Here is a 17,506-nt window from a genome sequence, read left to right as displayed (position 1 = left end):
GCATGTACTCATTTAAAGCAAGGCTAGGTTATTTATTTTTTTTTATATATTTTTTTTATTAGGTTTTTTTATATTATTTTTTTATTAGGTTTAATAAACAGATACGGCAGGAACACAGGATTTTTATTTAAGAGCCATTCTGTTGGAGTTCTTGACATAAATCAACATCTCTACATGGGCATCAGGCAACTTTTTCAAGTTGTCACTTCAAACCAGTTCCAAGCCAAACAGATATCCCAAGCAAGCGCCTGCCACAAAGGTTCAAAGTGCATCTGTGGTTTGTAGCAGTGCAGCGGTCCCCTTCTGAGGGAGTCCACAAGCGCTTGGCACAGATAGTGACAGTGAATGAGGATACAAATGTTTTTGTGATCAAAGGGAACTCTGCTGCAGGAAAAAACTTTGAAAAATCGAAGTTGATTGGGAGTTGAAAGTGTTGGTGGAAATGACTTGCACCAAGTACAGACTTTTTCTCAAAAGGATTGATGTTGAATCAAAGTTTAATTAAATGTTTGTTTGCAGTTTCTATATCTTGTTTAGCATGCGTGTACATTAGAAACGCACCGATACAGATCCCAGTATCAGTGCCAATACTGTACGTCTGCACTTGTACTCTGAGTTGTAAAAAAAAATTCTGATATACAACATTGATACCACTTATAACAGCCTGACATTTACTTTTCGGGGCAGGAGCCATGACGAACGTGTGGCGGTATTTTAAGTTAAACGGGTATGGCAATACTTTGATCCGACTGCAAATTATGCTCTGCAAATGTTTACTGAAGTCCGCCAAGCGGGTGATGCATTGCGGCGCGACAGACATCCAGCCCGGCCCTCCTCTGCTCAACGGGCCCTGGAAGTTACCTGGCTGCTCTTGCCAGTAGCATATCTACAGTATATAATGTCAAAGATTAAGCCATGCAAGCCATGCTGAAATCCACACAGACCTTTACAGTGAAACTGCAAATGGCTCAATAAATCAATGGTTCCTGTGATGACTCCACCGTTACTTGAATAACTGTAGCAATTCTAGAGCTAATACAGACGCTTCTGAAAACACTTTTTTTTTCTTTTTTTAAACAGTCTAGTCTAGAAGAGTAAAGAGAAGTGATAATAAATCACTTCAGTTGTCCTGCCCGTTTTATATTAGAAGTAAAATGTCTTGTGTTACAGGCTACATTTAAGTGAAAAGTGGGGCAAGACAAACATGCAGTTGGAACTTCAAATGTCAGTAATCTCTCTAAAAAGTGTTACATTTGAGCGAAACTTATGCCATGCTCAAGAACGTTTTGTGTTTTTGAACAATCCCTTTGATTAATAAAAAAACATTTTCATCACAATTCCATGACATACCGGCACGGTGGACAACTAGTTAGCACATCTGCCACACAGTTCTGAGGGCCGGGGTTCAAATGCCGGCCCCGTCTGTGTAGAGTTTGCGTGTTCTTCCCGTGCCTGCGTGGGTGTTCTCTGGCCACACCGGTTTCCTCCCACATCCCAAAAACATGCATGGTAGGTTGATTGAAGACTCTAAATTGCGCTTAGGTGTGAATGTGTGTGCAAATGGGTGTTTGTTTATATGTGCCCTGCGATTGGCTGGCGACCAGTTCAGGGTGTACCCCGCCTCTCGCCCGGAGTGAGGTGGGATAGGCTCCAGCACGCCCGCGACCCTTGTGAGGATAAAGCGGTACAGAAAATGGATGGATGGATGGATGGATGGATGCATGGCAATGGTATAATTATCAAGTATCAGGAAGTACTCAAATGTAAGTACTGTACTTGTGTTCCTGCTCTCTGAAAAAAAGTGCTATCAGTGCAATCCTTGTGTAGATGGGTGACTGTGCTTTGGGATGCGATTTGTTTGCTTCAGCACCCCCACTGAGAAAGTTAAAATAGAATCTTAAGATTCTCCCCAAAACAATGCAAATGGAGGAGATTCAGGGAAATGAGAATTAAACCAAGTCAGAGTGAGCCTATCACAGCTGATACAGCGCGAAAAGCAGACTTGACCCTGGATTGGTGTCCAGCCACTGCCAACGATTATTTAATTCCAACTGGGTCAGTTTTAACTTCAACACTTAACAGTATGCATACAAAGAGAGTGATGGAAAGAGGGAATCAAAAGATAACATAAACCTGAGAAACCCCATAACTGTTAATGACTCCTCTCATCAGGGCTATCACTTGAGGGTTTGACTTCCTTTCAAGATGGCAGATCACAGATGAGGTGAGGGCATGAGGTGTTGACTTATGTTCCTGGCTTCAGAAGTGCTGGTTCAGATTGAGAAATCTACATGAGCAGCTACAGGATGGCTGTAGTGGTACAAGGAAATGAGCCTACATGGGGGAATAACTGTGTCCAAGGCTGCAGATGCAAAATATGAATGTTTTGACACGTCTCAAAATAAATTCATCAATCAGAGGATCTCTAAATCCTTTAACTTTCCAAGATATTTTGGACATTTCTATGCTTCCAAGTTTTGTGGGAACTTTGGAAAGACTTGTCTTACAAGGTCCAAGACCCATAAGTAAGGTCCAAGAACTTAAGCAAAATATGAATGAGTTGTGTAGTTGAAGAGGTATTGTTCATAGTCGATAAATGTGCATGCATCAGACCGTGTCAATCAACCATTCTATCACAAAGTCCTGTGATATCACTGAGGGTAGGGAGATGAGGTGGGGCAGGAGCACTATACAGTATAAACTACAGGCATTGGTATCTTTTGATGAAGGTGGATGCATGGATGATGTACAGCCATCGACAAGCAAAGTAAAACAGCATACAGTACCTGAAAGTTGTCTTCACCATTCCTTGGCAGGCCTTGGAGAGCTGCATCAAGTTCATCACTGATGGAAGAAAGAAGTGTCCCATGTTCTGCTTCCATCTCTGCCACCTTCTCTTCCAGTATAACAAGCTCTGCTACTGTTGCATGCCCTCCATCTGACCTGACCTATGGAGGATATGAGCACAATGAGAGTTGTTAAGTAAATACTGTACTGTAGTCACAGTTTGTGCCGCATAGGACACAACTGCAAGTATTTACCTTTTTGTAATAAAGACTAAAAAAAAAACTACATAAGAACCAAATACATACAGTACAAAAACACAGACAACCTTAGGCATCAAAGTGTCATTTGCTTTCCTCCCACAAAAACAGACCTGTTTAACCATCTTCCTCTGGTCTACTCTGCCAATACTTTCAGGATCTCTTCCAGGGCACTGTCAATCAATATGTCAAGGGCACAGGAACTAACTGATCAGTGTTGCCGCGGGACTGTGGGTCATCATTCTGTCTGTTCATGATGAACTATCCAAGCTACGTGAATATCGGCCCTTTTTTTCCCCCATTCAGCCGATTTGGAGTCAATGCATGGATGCCCTGAAGAGATCCTCCTACTTATGGGGTCCGTCAGAGAGGAGAGTGAAGACTCCATCTGCTGTTGTAAAACACCGACAATTTTATGTAGCAGCCCTTTGAAATAGTGCTGATATGGCACAAATGTAACCTTTCAAGCCTTCTCAGGGTTTGCATGATCACATAACTTTGCCTTGAATACATGGCTGTATTACCACAAGAAGAAAATTATCTTTTTGGGTGCATAAAATAAAAGTGGATTTTGAACAACTTCTGTTATTTGTTCCTGCAATATATCACTTATTTTAATTAATCATCCTGGGTTGCCATGGCAATGATGAGACTATTCTAATTACAAAACAGTTTACTATCAACATGTTTTTGACACTGGTATTTTACATTACTCTAAATTTACTTGATTTCTTTATTTTTATGTCTTTATTTATTTACATTACTCCATTTTAAGAGAGACTTCACTTACTTCATCCAGTTCCAGTTTAAGTAGCTGGTATTTTTTGTAGAGGAGTGCATGTGCATCCTCTTTTGAGCTCAGCTGTGCAGCCAGCTTATCGCACTCATCCTTCATCCTGTCCAACTTGACACACAGCGCCTCGCACAACTTCTTGTCCGACACTGCACCTGCCTAACGGAGAACAGGTGCTTATGATCATGATACAGTATGTGTAGGGATAAAAGGATTGGACGTAATCAAATGAATAAGGGAACCCTGAGCAGTTTGAAAGCATTTTCGGTCTGCCAAAATGCCTTAAGTTTGCAACCCAAAAAACAAATGTATCCTATCCTTGCACACATGCCCAGGTCATATTGCACTTAAACAGATTTCTATATAAAAGGACTAATTTATGAAATGCATCAACTACTAATTAGAGTGTAGTTTACAACATTAACTGAGAATTTGGGATGAACTGAGTGACACACAGAGAGGAAAACCAGAAAAAAAATAAAGTGAAGGAAGGAAACAGACAGAAGGAAAATGCAAAATTAAAGCTGGAGGGAGGTGACAAGGGAAGGGATTATGAGGGAAAGGGATGATACAGTTGAGGGGAAACCAAGAGAGGACAAGGACAAGGGAAAAACAGCTATTTTAAGCATTTTTTTCCTCAAAGTTGACTGTAGCTAAACAGGAATATATGCTTCTAGCTATGCTCTTTGAATATTGGCCAGGCTTCTTAGGGACATGCAGAGCAGCCATGGGGTAAAACTTAATACATTCTAGAACATGTCCTTGTCCTCACTGAATTGAAATGACACCATTACAATGAGCTATGTCAGGTAATGCCAATGAGGACAGCTAATGTGCTAAATTCATCCATATCGAGGAGGACCATGCACAAAAAAAAAAAAAAAAACAATGAATCAACAGTGCATATCCTAAAGTGTGTTGGCGGTTCAGTGCTGAAGGTTTCAAGAGGAATTCCCACATCTGCACTGCACTGCTTTAATGAGGCTCTGGGGTCAGGTGACTACTGTTCATATATTCACGCCTAGAGCGTTGAAATGATCATAATGATTTACGCACACCATTCTGATCCCAGCTATGCTCCACCCACTCACCCTCAGAGGGCATTGTCTAAGCCAATGAGAATACAACTTTTCATGTGGCACACGAGTCTGAATTGCCAGCCAATGATACACATTTGTTGTTGATGGCACATAATGCCTTGGTGTGAACAAAATACATCTACGGTTGAATCATGTGCTTATCAATTGATAGAAAAAAGGATAAAATAAGTTACCTTAACATCGTTTAACTGTGACTGGATTTCATCACGCTGCTGACGGCAGAGTAGGAGCATGTCGTGCATTTCCTTGTTCTTCGTCCTGCCTTCTTCAATTGTGGCCTTCAGGTTGTCCAGCTCCTTCCGATGAACCTCTCTCTCAAGCTGCAGCTGTTGCCTCAGCGTATCCGGCTCTTTCTGTACCAGAGCCAGTTTGGCCTGCAATTCCGCTGTGACCTTCTGAAGCTCCTTCTTGGAAGCTTCTGCCTCAGTCAAGCGGTGTGCTTTTTGGGCATGGGCTGACGTCATTTGATTCACTGTGACCTGGAGGTCAGCTTGCTTATTGTGGTCTCTCTGACTGAGACGGGCTTGCGTTTCAACTTGTTCTAGGAGCCTCTGCTTCTCTTCCCTCACTCTTACCAGGTTGTCTGACTGATGCCGAACTTCCATCTGAAGGCCAGCAGAAGACTCCTTCACCTATGATTAGAAGTGCTCTTTAGACTCAGGAAGAAGATTTTAAATGACTAAACTCACACTTTAGGTCAGCTTAAACAAGTTGTGCAACAATGCTAATGTGCCCTTAATCATCAAACTTTGAGAAAAGACATGTCTACCTTAGAATATAAGTTCAGTGCTGGCTGGCTGCTTTCAAAAATAGTACATGACAGATAATAAAGCAAGCTTCATCATGGATGTAGAATAACTTGAGGGCTGACTGCTCTCCTGTCGGTAAAAGTGAATGTGATAAACATGCTTGAGTTGAATATATTAAAACCTAAAATTTAAGGAATAAGAAGAAAACTGTCAAACAACATAAGACAGTGTGTTGTCCCTCCAAAGTAATCATTCATGAAAACGTTGACCAAAAATTATTCACCTTATAAACATGATGACTGCTGGTTATTAAATGTTAAACGTATTTGGCTGTTCTTGTCACAGTATTTAAGGATGTTCAACCCTGACCCTAACCTCCCGAATTTCCTGCTCTTGAGCCAGTTGGCGCTGGCAGCTCTCAGAGAGCGCCACGTCCTTGCGGTGGAGCTCCTCTTCACGCTGGGCCAAACGTTGTAGGTTTTCAGCCAGCTCTCGGCGGGCAGCCTCAGCCTGCTGGCTCAGTGCTTTCAGCTGGGTGTGCGAGCCCTCCCTTTCTTTGGCTACCTGGAGAGAGGAACAGAAAGAGTGGAGGCAAGAGAGGTGAAAAGTAAGGGGGGGGGGGAATGAAGAATTACAGAAGACGATGGGGAGGGAAATGGAGAACAAAGCAGAGCTCTGACAATATTTGACGAGAGCAGGAGGAAGAGTGACGGTGAAACATATGCAGCATCAGGTTTTGCACTGATAGAAAAGCGCTCGCATACGGCACTGCGATAAGGGACAGCTGTCAGGCCTGTGCGAGGCAGATTACCTTTAATGCTCTGGTTTTGACAGGACCTTTTAAGGACTTTGCTGTTGCTCAGTAACTAATCATTTAATTGAACACTTGATTATACATCCTTATTCACCAAGGGGGTGGAAATGAATTCATAATTAATTTACATCACATTAAATATTCCAGCTTGGAGTCTCTTACGGGTTTCACACTGCAAAACTAGTAAATTAGCGCATCAAAGGTGTAACAGCAGAGTACAGTATTTATTGGCCCGTGTCTTTGAGACAAAACTTGCTGAAGCAATGCATTACATTACCGTATTCGAAGTGCGCCTGTAAATAGCCACGATGTATTCCACCAACCTCTTGATTTCCCCCCACCCCCCCACACACACACCAATAGGCACAAAGATGATAGCACATTTCAAAGTTTAGTTGTGCTATGAAGGAGAAGCAATTTGGTATATTACAGCTACTTCAACCTGTGAATTATTCAATGCTGTTTAAAGGACCATGGCGGGGGATTCTCATCCCAGCAGTTTTACACTTGGCTGTAAATTGCTCCAGTGAGAGTTGAAGATCATGGCCTGGTGAAGCCAACAGACCCACATCATCTGCAAAAAGACGAGATCCAATACTGAAGCCACTAGCGAGCAAACGATACCCACTCACCGCCTAGAAATTCCATGAAGGACAAATCCGACTAGCTACTGGCAATGCAGACCAAATTCTGACCCCAGCTGTACAGACATTGAATAGCCCGCATAATGGTGTCTGGTGCCCCACATTCGCAGAACACCCCCCCCCTACAGGACTTGCAGGCGGACACACACGGACGAATGCCATCTCCAATCCCACAAAGCACATGTCGTCAGGTTGGGAAAACTCCCACTCACCCACCAGGACCCTGCTGAAGGTGTAGAGCTGCTTTACAACTCCACAAACCCAAAGCCAAAGCCCACGCTACTGCTTCTGAAACCAAAGATCAACAGTGTGAAGATGTTGCACTGGTACTGTATGCCAACCAAGGCAGCCCAACAACATCCAGCCCTTGGAAGATCTTACCCGCCTTTTTAACTACCTTTGCACCAGAGGCAATCCCACCTCTGAGCCCCCAACCCCCAGTTCCTCACTGGCAGTGACGTGGTCAAAGCTCTGCAGAACGTGGTAGTTGAAACTCATTCTCGTTTTAATTTTTGGTTCTCTTTAAACACAACAAATGAAATTTCCCAAAGATAATTCACATTTTTTCAAAAACACAAGTTATAAAACATTCCTTTGTTTCAGTTCATTTAAGAGTTTTAATATAAAGTTACACACCATTTTTTAATCATCTATAATTCATAATAGTGTATTTCAGTAGTTTACAGTGATTCTCCCTTTGTGCTTATTACACAGGGAATTTCTACTGTGAAAGACCATCATGAAGAAATTTGACCAAATAAAAAAAGCATACATAATTCATGTACTGAAGTTTTATGCAAATGGGTGTGTGTTGGTTTATTTATGTGTTCTGAAAAAAGACATTGCTTGTTTAAGTGTAGAACCACAGGACCAGCAAGAGTAGGTATGAGATGTTTGGTTCTTTTCTCACCTCTTGGAAAGTTGTTCATGAGCTAACCGATACCAATAATGGCTAAACCTTGGGGAGAGGTCTCCATTTTTTAAATCTTATCTTTTTAAACAGTGAGCATGGGTGCCTATTTGCTGTGTAATTGTGTATCGACATCTCAATTCAAAATTAAGTTTCAAGTTAACACGTTAAGTCACTTGCGCTTAAATGTGACGAGGCTATTTCAATTCAATTACACATTTAACAGGAATCACTTTTTACCCTGGACATACAGAAAGGTAAAAAATAAATAAATAAATAAAAACGTAACTTGTAGGCGGATATGTGCTGTAACACTTCTATACTATAACCATTTAGGAATATTTAGTTCACTGCGCTGTTTGATCTGGCCAACTTCCTTCGAAGTGGCAAGTGAGTATTTCGTTGTTGTACAGCAACACTAAATTAAAGCGTCAAAACAGAATGTGTGAATCTGTGTGTTGATTTTGCATACAGATTCACACACGTTCTATTTGGATGCTTACTTACGTATGTATGTATGTATGTATGTATTTATGATGTATTTATGATGAATGTGATGACTCGAGCTTGGGGAAAGCAACCTCAATTTTCACACTGAGTCACACACAGACTCACAGAATAGATGAAGCAGTAAGTACTTCTGCTGTCATTTAACAAATGGCTGCCTTGACTGACCTGTGCTGCCTTGTCAGTGTGCAGCCGAACGTGGGCCCGGGCCTCCTCCAGCTCCTTCTGCAGTCTATTGCACTTTGCCCTCCATTGGCGCACAGCCTTTTGGGCCTTGGCCTTCAGTTCGTCTCTGCTTCTTGAGCTCTCCTGGAGTAAAGCCTCAGTCTCAGTCCTCTCAGTCTGCCCTCGACTCTGGAAGGAAAGGCAAGATGAATGCATTGAAACACATTTTTATTCAGTATTTTCATCCTTTATACCAAATCTAAATCAGTGTTTTCACCAAGCTAATCTTTGCCACTTCAGTCCAGAATAAAATATTGTTTAAAAGGTCAATTTAGTGAACTCTCGGTCAAAATGGAACGCTCACTGAAAATTAAAGAATTAGCATTCAAGCACTTCATGATGCTAGCGGTCTTTGTATATATTCCAAAAAAACAAATAATATTAATCAATCAATGTTTGCAGCATTAACCGATGAAACCGAGAACAACCTGTATGTCTCTCAGTTGTTCAAGCATTCGCATTTGCTGTTGCTCCCGCCTTGCCAAGTCTGCAGACAAGCCCTTCATGTACAGAAACAAAGGATAAGCAAGTTTAAGTCTCTGAAAGAACTGGTGGAGGGCTGCAGAAGTGAAGAAAAAACAACAGAAATTCAAGAAAACAAAAACACAGGTCAGAAAAAGCTCATAATGAGGGACTTAAAATTGGAATACTCTTTAAACGAGTCGGAAAAATAGCAAATAGTTTGCATTGGATTATTTTACATCTCTAACAACAACCTGGAGTCACTGAACTTTCCAGTTTGACGTCTAAATTCTAAAGTTTAAGTATTTATACTGACTTGAGTAGTGGTGTCAGTCACAGGCTGATTAGTCACAGAACAAGTTCACTGGGAATACATTTAGTCACAGCATTTTCATTCAACTTCAATTTTGCTTTTTTTTTTTTCACTGCAAATGTAAAGCATAGCTTGATCTCTGTTGAGTGAATCCCTAGATAATACATCCAACTCACGTTTGAACACCTTACATACAATTCAGGAAGCATTGGATTTTTTTACCTTTCAAAACAAAGACAAAAGACTAAAATATTAAAAGTGCAACTTCCTACTCACATTTTATTGATGAAACACCTTTAAATACCTGTACTTAACAGGGATTTATGTTTTATAATTATTTTTCCACTTTGCATGAAATAATTAGTACAAAAACAGATTTATCTTCAATGTGGCACAGCATAGATGCAACATTGGAGAGTTTTGATAAATCAAGCTTCGTGCTACTCATCAGACACAAAAGATTGGTTGTTGTTTTTGTTTAAACAGTGTGTGTGATGCACACACCTCCAACTGGATACTCAGCTGTATCCGCTCTCTCTCCTTGCGGTCCACAGCCTTCTTCAGTTCCTCAACCTCACCGTTGGCCGATGCCTTGCGCAGTTGTGCTCGCAGTTCTGCTACCTCATTTTCCATGTCTGAACCATCTACACGCATTCAATACAGAAAAGACACACAGGACATTAGCGTGGTTTAGTTTAACATGTACTTGGCTCTTGACAACAGTAGTTGTCAACAGTATATTTTTTGTGTGTGCTTATAACAGGGGGTTTAACTTCTTCATTTTTTGGTCTGTTTTTAAACCAGAAAATAAAGTAGTGTTCCCGCTATATCGCAGCTCATCCATTGTGGATTCAGTGCATTGCGAATTTTTTTTCATATTCATTGTAACGCATCATTTTCACCATATCGCAGGATTACTGTCATTTTTTGGGATGGTAAAATAAACTCTTCCAAGCCTAAAACATTACAACTGTTAAAATAAAATACACACACACACAAAACATTACAATTAATAAAGCGCATTACTGTATGTTTAAGAGTTTAAAAGGTATTTAAGTGAATAGAAAGTGTTCATAAGGGTATGGCAGAGATTAACATGCGTGTGGGGAAGATTAATACGACTGTGGCGGTTCACATAGCTTTAAAATGTGCTTTAAAAAAATGTGCTGGCTACTTTGTGGAAAACGGGAGATTAATATGTTCCTGATCCACCAAAGATTCCTAAAACCAGTGGAGGTTATTTCCCAAATTTCCAATTTATTCTTACAAGTGATTACACATTGTTTTAATTTACTACTTTGGTTTGTTTTTCAACAAACTACGCTGTAGTACTTCCTCATGCACCTAAGCTACCTCAAATGAGTCTGGTGTTGTGTCGTCAAAAAGACTCATTTTTTTGTGGAAACGTCCATTTTTGTGTTTTTTTTTGTTTTGCCTTGACTATGTTTTCTTGTAAATAAATGAAAAGAAAAATCCTTTTTTTTAGCAAATGTTTTGTGGATTAGTTATTGTACTTTTGTGTTTTTTCTATAATAAAACTAAATGCACTAAATTCATAAAGGTCTACGTTTACAAGTAATGGTCCCACTATAGTGGAGTAAAAATGAAACGTTCTCTCTTTTGCACAATATATTCTCCATCAATTTTAACTTCCCTCACAGGATGAATAAAGTATCTATCAACCTACCTACCTTTCCACTTTTCATTACTCACTCATTAAACATGCATTAATTAAATAGTTAAAGAATTAAATAAGGCAAACTACCTAATCACACTCCTGACACCTTCATTATTCATCATTATTCCGTACATTGCGTACCTGGTAATCTTCCCTCTTCCCTGCCTGTATAGTTGCCATGACCAGGCTGTAGCCAGACCCTCTGAAGCTCTGTCTTCTCCTTCCTGGCCCTCTGCAGATCACCCCGCATTTTCTCCACCTGTGAATCATCACCCACGCATGGCAGAAACATCCGGCTGTTAAGATGTTGGAAGTTTCCTTTAGTGGAGTTTCCCATGTGTGCAGTCACAGTTCATCCAGATACAATAAATATAAACCTGTTGAAGCAGCGACACTCTGCTGTCCTCTGACTGATCAAGTAGTCCTTGAACTTTTTCCAGCTCCTGCTCCGTCTAAGGAAAGTGTGGTGATGTTATTAGATGTTGTCAGAAAAATGCACATTAAACGCAGGAGAAATGAAATGTGTACTCACCTTGGACTTCTCCGTTTCTGCATTCAGTAGTCTGGACGTCACGGTGTCCTCTCTCTCACTGACATTGACTTTGTGTCTCTCGAAAGTCAACAAAACAAACACACAGGTCAGAAACATGTGTTGTTACAGGAGCACTGCAGCAAGAACAATGTGACATGACAGGTGCTTTAGTATGACATCATCCACAGTCCCTGTCTCTTCCAAACGAGCCACTGGCATAATGGTGGATTTGTACAAGCCTTCAGATCTCACTCAATCCCACCCATTAGAAGCAGGCGATGGTGATGAATTGTCAGCTGCGAGCAATAGCATCTACCCAAGTGACTCATCAGCCATTTGATTCACATCACAGCGGGCCCATCGGTGGGGAATAAATGTGCTCTGTGCTTCCCTTCTCCTCCTTTTATGATAAAATAGATTAATTTCCTCTTCATTTCCTTGTGTGTTTATTTACTCTTAGTTTTTTGGGGGAAAATATTATTTCTCCTCACCCGTGGGCCTGCCGCTTTCCCATTAGGCCACAATGGAGGCGAGGGATATAAACGAACTGGTAGCTGCCTTGTACATTGGAAATGTGAGCTCATCCCCAGGTGATCAGTATTATGAAATAACCCAATAAAGCAACACAGTGCCCCCCCGTGTTCGACTACAAAACTGCAGTATGAAAAAAAACGCAGACAACTTGGCTCTCTTTATCATTAGGTTTGTGACAAATATATTGGTCTTTCTTCTTATATACAATGTTTAAAATGCATAAACAAACAGACAATGGCAGCCTAATTTTGTTTCGTTGTTTTTCACAATCAGTAGAAGCAAGTACAAATCGCTGAAGGGGGCTCAAGCAGAAATTGTAATAGCTCACTTAGAGACGAATTATACAGCATTAGAGAAATTACAGTAATGTGTTTTAATGGTGTCATAAACCAGCGTAAAGTGATGCTGTGGGTGTGAAGTGTATCTGCAGTAGCCCACTCATTCAATGTATGCAAATTTGCACTGCATAGCCAATGTGGTGGGTTAAATTTACTGCAGTTTTGTCCGGTGTGCAATTATGTTGCTGTTGTTGCCGATAGTCTCAAATTGAAGTTGAGAATATGTGCATGTGATTAATTTGTCTGCCTTTGTCTTGCAGTAAACATGAGGGGACATTTGATTCAGGATGCCTTCCTATTCTTTGGAAAACCATCAGATTCCAAGCTGAAGCAGAAACAAACAACAACTTACAGAGTCCTGTCGCTGTAAAGGGGCGACGTGATCAGAGAGGCTCTCTATTGCAAGCCTGGTGTCAACATCAGCCCTGGCAAGAAAAGACAAATGATTATTCACAAAGTCAAAAAGGGAAAACGTTATATGACACCACCAAAAAAGAAATTCAGCCTTCTACTGATGTAATACATTCTCAATTTGACCCAGTCAGCAGCATGACGAGCAATGCGTTAAATAGGTTTAATGTTAAACTTTCAATGTGGCCTTCAATAGACAATAGACTGTGGGAACTGAACCCGCGCTGTCGTCAAGGAAGTCAGGTGAGTGAATCACTGTACCATCAGTGACGTCAGAAGTATTTATTTTTTTTTAATACTTTTTTCAACAATGTCTTTATTATTGTGGTGTAGAACTGCGCTGCATCATAGTTAAAGCTGTTTCGTTTTTTTCTCTCTCAAATAGCTTAATAATCATGAACCAAAGTTTTTCTAACAGTGTCAAAGCACTGCCCCTGTTCTTGGGTTGATCAATTGTTTGAAATATACCTCAAGAAGTGGCTGTGAGTGTATTTTTATTTTTTAGTGCATTTGCACTTCTTGCAACTACGTTATGGCTAGATAAAGACTCTTCAAAGCAGTGAAGTTTCCCAGCAGGATGTATGAGAAAAGATTAATTTCTTGAGGGTTCAGATGCACACTAGAGACACCTGCTGGTCAAAGAGAAACAACAAGTGGCAATAAAATGTGTCAGTCTATGCTGTGATGCTAAAGAACATTGTTATTTTTGAGAAAGTACGCAATGAGTTTACTTTCACGGAGTCAAAATATGTCCATGATATCAAACAGAGCAAATGGTTTTGGTACATAACAGGATATGATTCACTTCCACAAAAGAAGGTGAGTGCAAGAAAAATGACATTAAGTTATTTAGATTTAGTCATCAGTGACATACTACACTGAATACTTACTGAATACAACCCATCACTACTTGCAACTATGACATTGAGATGGTTGTCCTCCTTCATTCAAAACTTGTTCTCATGTTCATATACACATCAAATGTTACCTATTCCTCCTGATAATTTCTCGATCCAGGTCCACTGACAGTCTCTGTTGGTCACAACGCAGATCCCTCAAGGACTGGTGCAAAGTGTGAATCTGTAATGGTTAGAATAAATACTGTACGGTACAATAAGACACCAGCAAATACAAAAGCAGGACGATGTCTGTAAAACATGAAGACAATAAGCCATCCTACTCACATTGTAATCATATTTAAATTAAACCTAAACAAATAAAAATCCAAGATATTTAAAATACCAATAAATGACATTGTTGCTGATGTAGTCTGCTCACTTCAGAATACTTTGTAAAAGTACGTGTATGTCACAAATGGCACTCCTGTAGATCTTACATCCTCTCCCAACAAGCTGCTATTCTTGAAACGAACACTTGCAGAGTGAGACCTCCTCCTCCTCCCTGGCGTTCCTGTGTAGTCTTTTAGTGGAGAAGTTGGTTTGAAATGTTGGCCATCTGTAATCCCAATTGTTGCATGTTGTAAAATACTAATAGAGTGCTCACATTGGAAATAATGTATGAACAGCGAAAAGTACCTTCTGCTTTATCACTCTACCTGTTTAATCTCTATTAAACTATCCAAAACAACATTTTGGATGCTCAGCCTTTGTACCTGATCCAGGGCAACAATCCATGTCACTGGAATGCAGGCTGGAGGCAGAAGCACTGCTGTGAGCACCATTGGTCCTGCTCAGCCTCTGTGCCTGTAGCTGACTGATGGACTCTTCCAGGTTATCCCGAAGCTAGAAAACAGAAAACAGATGGCTGAAGCAACAAATAAACTGGTTTGAGGGAGGACTGAGCCAAGACTTGTAAGATAATATTTAAGGGCCTGAGTTCAACCTAATTTTGTATTTGGGTACTCATTTAATTCAGGAAGCACAATATTAGATTTCAAGGGTAGGTTACAACTGAGAGTGGACTCAAATAAGATGACCCTGGCCTTGTGCAATTTAAAAGCCATCTGTGTAATGTGTAATATAATTTCATTAGACTGGAAATGGACTGAACAGGTGTCTCACCAAAGCCATGGCCTCAGCCTGGTCAATGGTCTGCTCTCGGTACTGGCCCAGCATATGGTCCACCTTGGTCAAGTTCCGATTGGTGTCCTGCCAAAGAGACAAACAAAACCAATGTGTGAACGCTGAAAGTCAAGCATTCACACTGATGCTACTGTGCATAGGCGGACGGAGCCAGGGGTTGGCCAAAAAAACATGGCCACCCCGACGTGTGTCAGGAATAACCGGAGAAAAGATTTACGGTTGAATATGCATCAGCACCCATCTAATACCCCCCCTCGATGATCAGTATTCGAGCGGCGCAAACCCACGAACCGGGGGGGGGTGGCCAGGTGATTGCCTGGATGATTTGCTGTGATTAATGGAACAATGAATTAAGCAGCTGAACGTCCAGCCATCAGGTCGTGCCCTCATGCTGGAGCTACAGGTGGAACATGTAATACTACTAATCAATTACCAAATTAAAACTTTTAATAATCAAGTAATCGTTGAGAGATACCGTTTAACTTAAAATTGTCCAAATCCTGATTAAAGCCTCTCGACAGCAAATATTCTCTGATTTCTGTAGTCCTCAGTGAAAGCAGACTAATTATGTATGTGTTTAATCAAAATCAGACATTTGCAAACATCTTTTTTTTTTTTACTTTGGAAAACAATTATCAACATTTTTGCCGATGTTACAGATTACAGATTATATTTCTGTGTGTGTATATATTCGTATTAATCAGTGAGTAGCCTACCCAAGGGGTACTGTAGCGTTCAGTTTCGAAGGTTGGTCACGACATCACTCCCTCTCGTGTGATATTGCTGAACTGTATTTGTTTCATTTTTAAACAATACCAAATAAACAACAACAATCAGTTAATAAACAGTCATCTGAAAAAATGATTTTGCAATTAACTTTAATGTAAAATATTTTTGTATCCAAATAATCAACGGAAATATCGATAGAATAATTAACTCTAAAATATTTGAGCACTTATACAGCACGACAACGACCATAATCATATCAGCAAGTACAGCTCTGAAAGCTTAAAAAATAATCATGAAAGGTTTGGAGTGGCCAAGTCAAAGTCCCGGTTTAAATCTAATTGCGATGCCATGGTATGCTCTCAACAGGCAGTTTAGGCTCCAAAACCTCCGATCCGACTGAGTCAAAACAATTCTCCAAAGAAGAGCGGGACAAAATGTCTTAATAATGATGTGACTCAACACCAGTTATCGCAAACACTTAATTTAAATTATTGCTGCCAAAGGTGGCACAATTGTGATTAGGTTAAGGTTTAGTTTAAATCATCATTTGTCATCACTGTATTTTATTTTTTGCTTGAGATGTCTTTGGGTGACATTAAAATTGGTTTGATGATCTCAAACATTAAGTGTGATAACAAATCAGGGGGGGGGGGGGGGCAAACACTGTACATTGACATGCAGTTTAATATGATTTCACTGTGAAATTAAAAAAAATAAAAAAAAGTGAAAAATTGTACAGTAATTGATTTGAAGATTGAACACCACAAAAGGCTAAAAGACATGAATAAAAGTACCTGCAAAGTGCTGCACAGTGTGCCGATCTTCTCTGAGATGTCAGCTGCTCGCCCACTGGCTCGGCCTCTTTCCCGTGGAGGTCTGCGGTGGGCTTCACAAAGTCTGTCGTGCGAATCTGACCCACTGGATGTGTCCATACTTCGGAATTACGGTTCAAGAAACGACTGAAGAAGTCTGAAGATTAGTAACCGGAGTTTATATAAAAAAAAATAAAAAAATAATAAAAATTAAAAAAAAAACGCTCAATGACAAAAGAATTGTAAAACACATTCGCGACGCAATTGGAAAGCTTTCGCTTTGCTACGAAACGACGTAAAACTTCTCCGAGACCAGTAAAATTCTAAAAGATATATATATATTTTAATATATATATATCTTTATCGGTTTTCCTATTCAACTCTTGTCTGTAGCATTGTTGAGGGATGATGCTCCGCTTGACTAGCAACAAGTGACAAACACTAAATGCTAGCTAGCACACCTAAAGCTTGCCAAGCTAATCATGATGTAGTGCCATAACGACCGCAAAACCCTACATTTGTTCACCGGAGATATGTAAAATATATTCCATGACTATATCGCTTACGCGAATTTTTAGTTGAAAGAAAACAGCAGAGATTATGCATCGCCGTACTATGGCAACTTGAACTAGCCGCGTCTGAGCAGGAAAACAACTGACTACAACCGCAGAAGAAAGGCACGCTGGGAAATGAAGTCCCTTTGCTCTTGTGAACTGAGAGAATGTGCTCTTTGTGAACTACAATGTCCACAAGTAGCATTTGCGCCACTGCTGCCGCGTCTTGAGAAAATAAATCTAACACAATACACTACGGTAGTAATATAATACAGTTCAGAACTGGAAAGCAAATGTTTTGTATGTGTTTCTGTT

The 17,506-nt window shown here is 40.4% G+C and overlaps 1 protein-coding gene across 5 annotated transcripts in view; it reads right to left on the bottom strand.

Annotated features, from left to right (window-relative positions):
- LOC133468654 (centrosomal protein of 128 kDa-like) overlaps positions 1–17,296 on the bottom strand; it is a 38,163-nt gene extending 20,867 nt beyond the window's left edge. For 3 of the 5 annotated variants that reach the window (XR_009785545.1, XM_061754827.1, XM_061754829.1), the window contains exons 1-16: positions 16,620–17,296; positions 15,076–15,162; positions 14,667–14,796; positions 14,391–14,509; positions 14,043–14,134; positions 12,996–13,068; positions 11,772–11,849; positions 11,617–11,691; positions 11,381–11,498; positions 10,066–10,205; positions 9,215–9,286; positions 8,730–8,915; positions 6,062–6,250; positions 5,111–5,569; positions 3,835–3,996; positions 2,787–2,948 (exon numbers count right to left, since the gene is read on the bottom strand). Coding sequence is in view for 4 of the 5 variants with exons in the window: in XM_061754827.1 (XP_061610811.1) it covers positions 2,787–2,948; positions 3,835–3,996; positions 5,111–5,569; positions 6,062–6,250; positions 8,730–8,915; positions 9,215–9,286; positions 10,066–10,205; positions 11,381–11,498; positions 11,617–11,691; positions 11,772–11,849; positions 12,996–13,068; positions 14,043–14,134; positions 14,391–14,509; positions 14,667–14,796; positions 15,076–15,162; positions 16,620–16,757 (2,280 nt within the window). In the remaining variant the exon portion in view is untranslated. Of the gene's footprint in view, positions 1–2,786; positions 2,949–3,834; positions 3,997–5,110; positions 5,570–6,061; positions 6,251–8,729; positions 8,916–9,214; positions 9,287–10,065; positions 10,206–11,380; positions 11,499–11,616; positions 11,692–11,771; positions 11,850–12,995; positions 13,069–14,042; positions 14,135–14,390; positions 14,510–14,666; positions 14,797–15,075; positions 15,163–15,812; positions 15,885–16,619 lie in introns of all 5 variants that reach the window. The other 2 variants (XM_061754828.1, XM_061754826.1) reach the window with 2 other exon arrangements.
- Positions 17,297–17,506: the final 210 nt, after the last annotated feature.

The sequence above is a fragment of the Phyllopteryx taeniolatus genome, chromosome 18 (genome assembly GCF_024500385.1).
Source record: "Phyllopteryx taeniolatus isolate TA_2022b chromosome 18, UOR_Ptae_1.2, whole genome shotgun sequence".
Lineage (NCBI taxonomy): Eukaryota > Metazoa > Chordata > Actinopteri > Syngnathiformes > Syngnathidae > Phyllopteryx > Phyllopteryx taeniolatus.
This window is presented reverse-complemented; position numbering and strand designations above follow the sequence as displayed.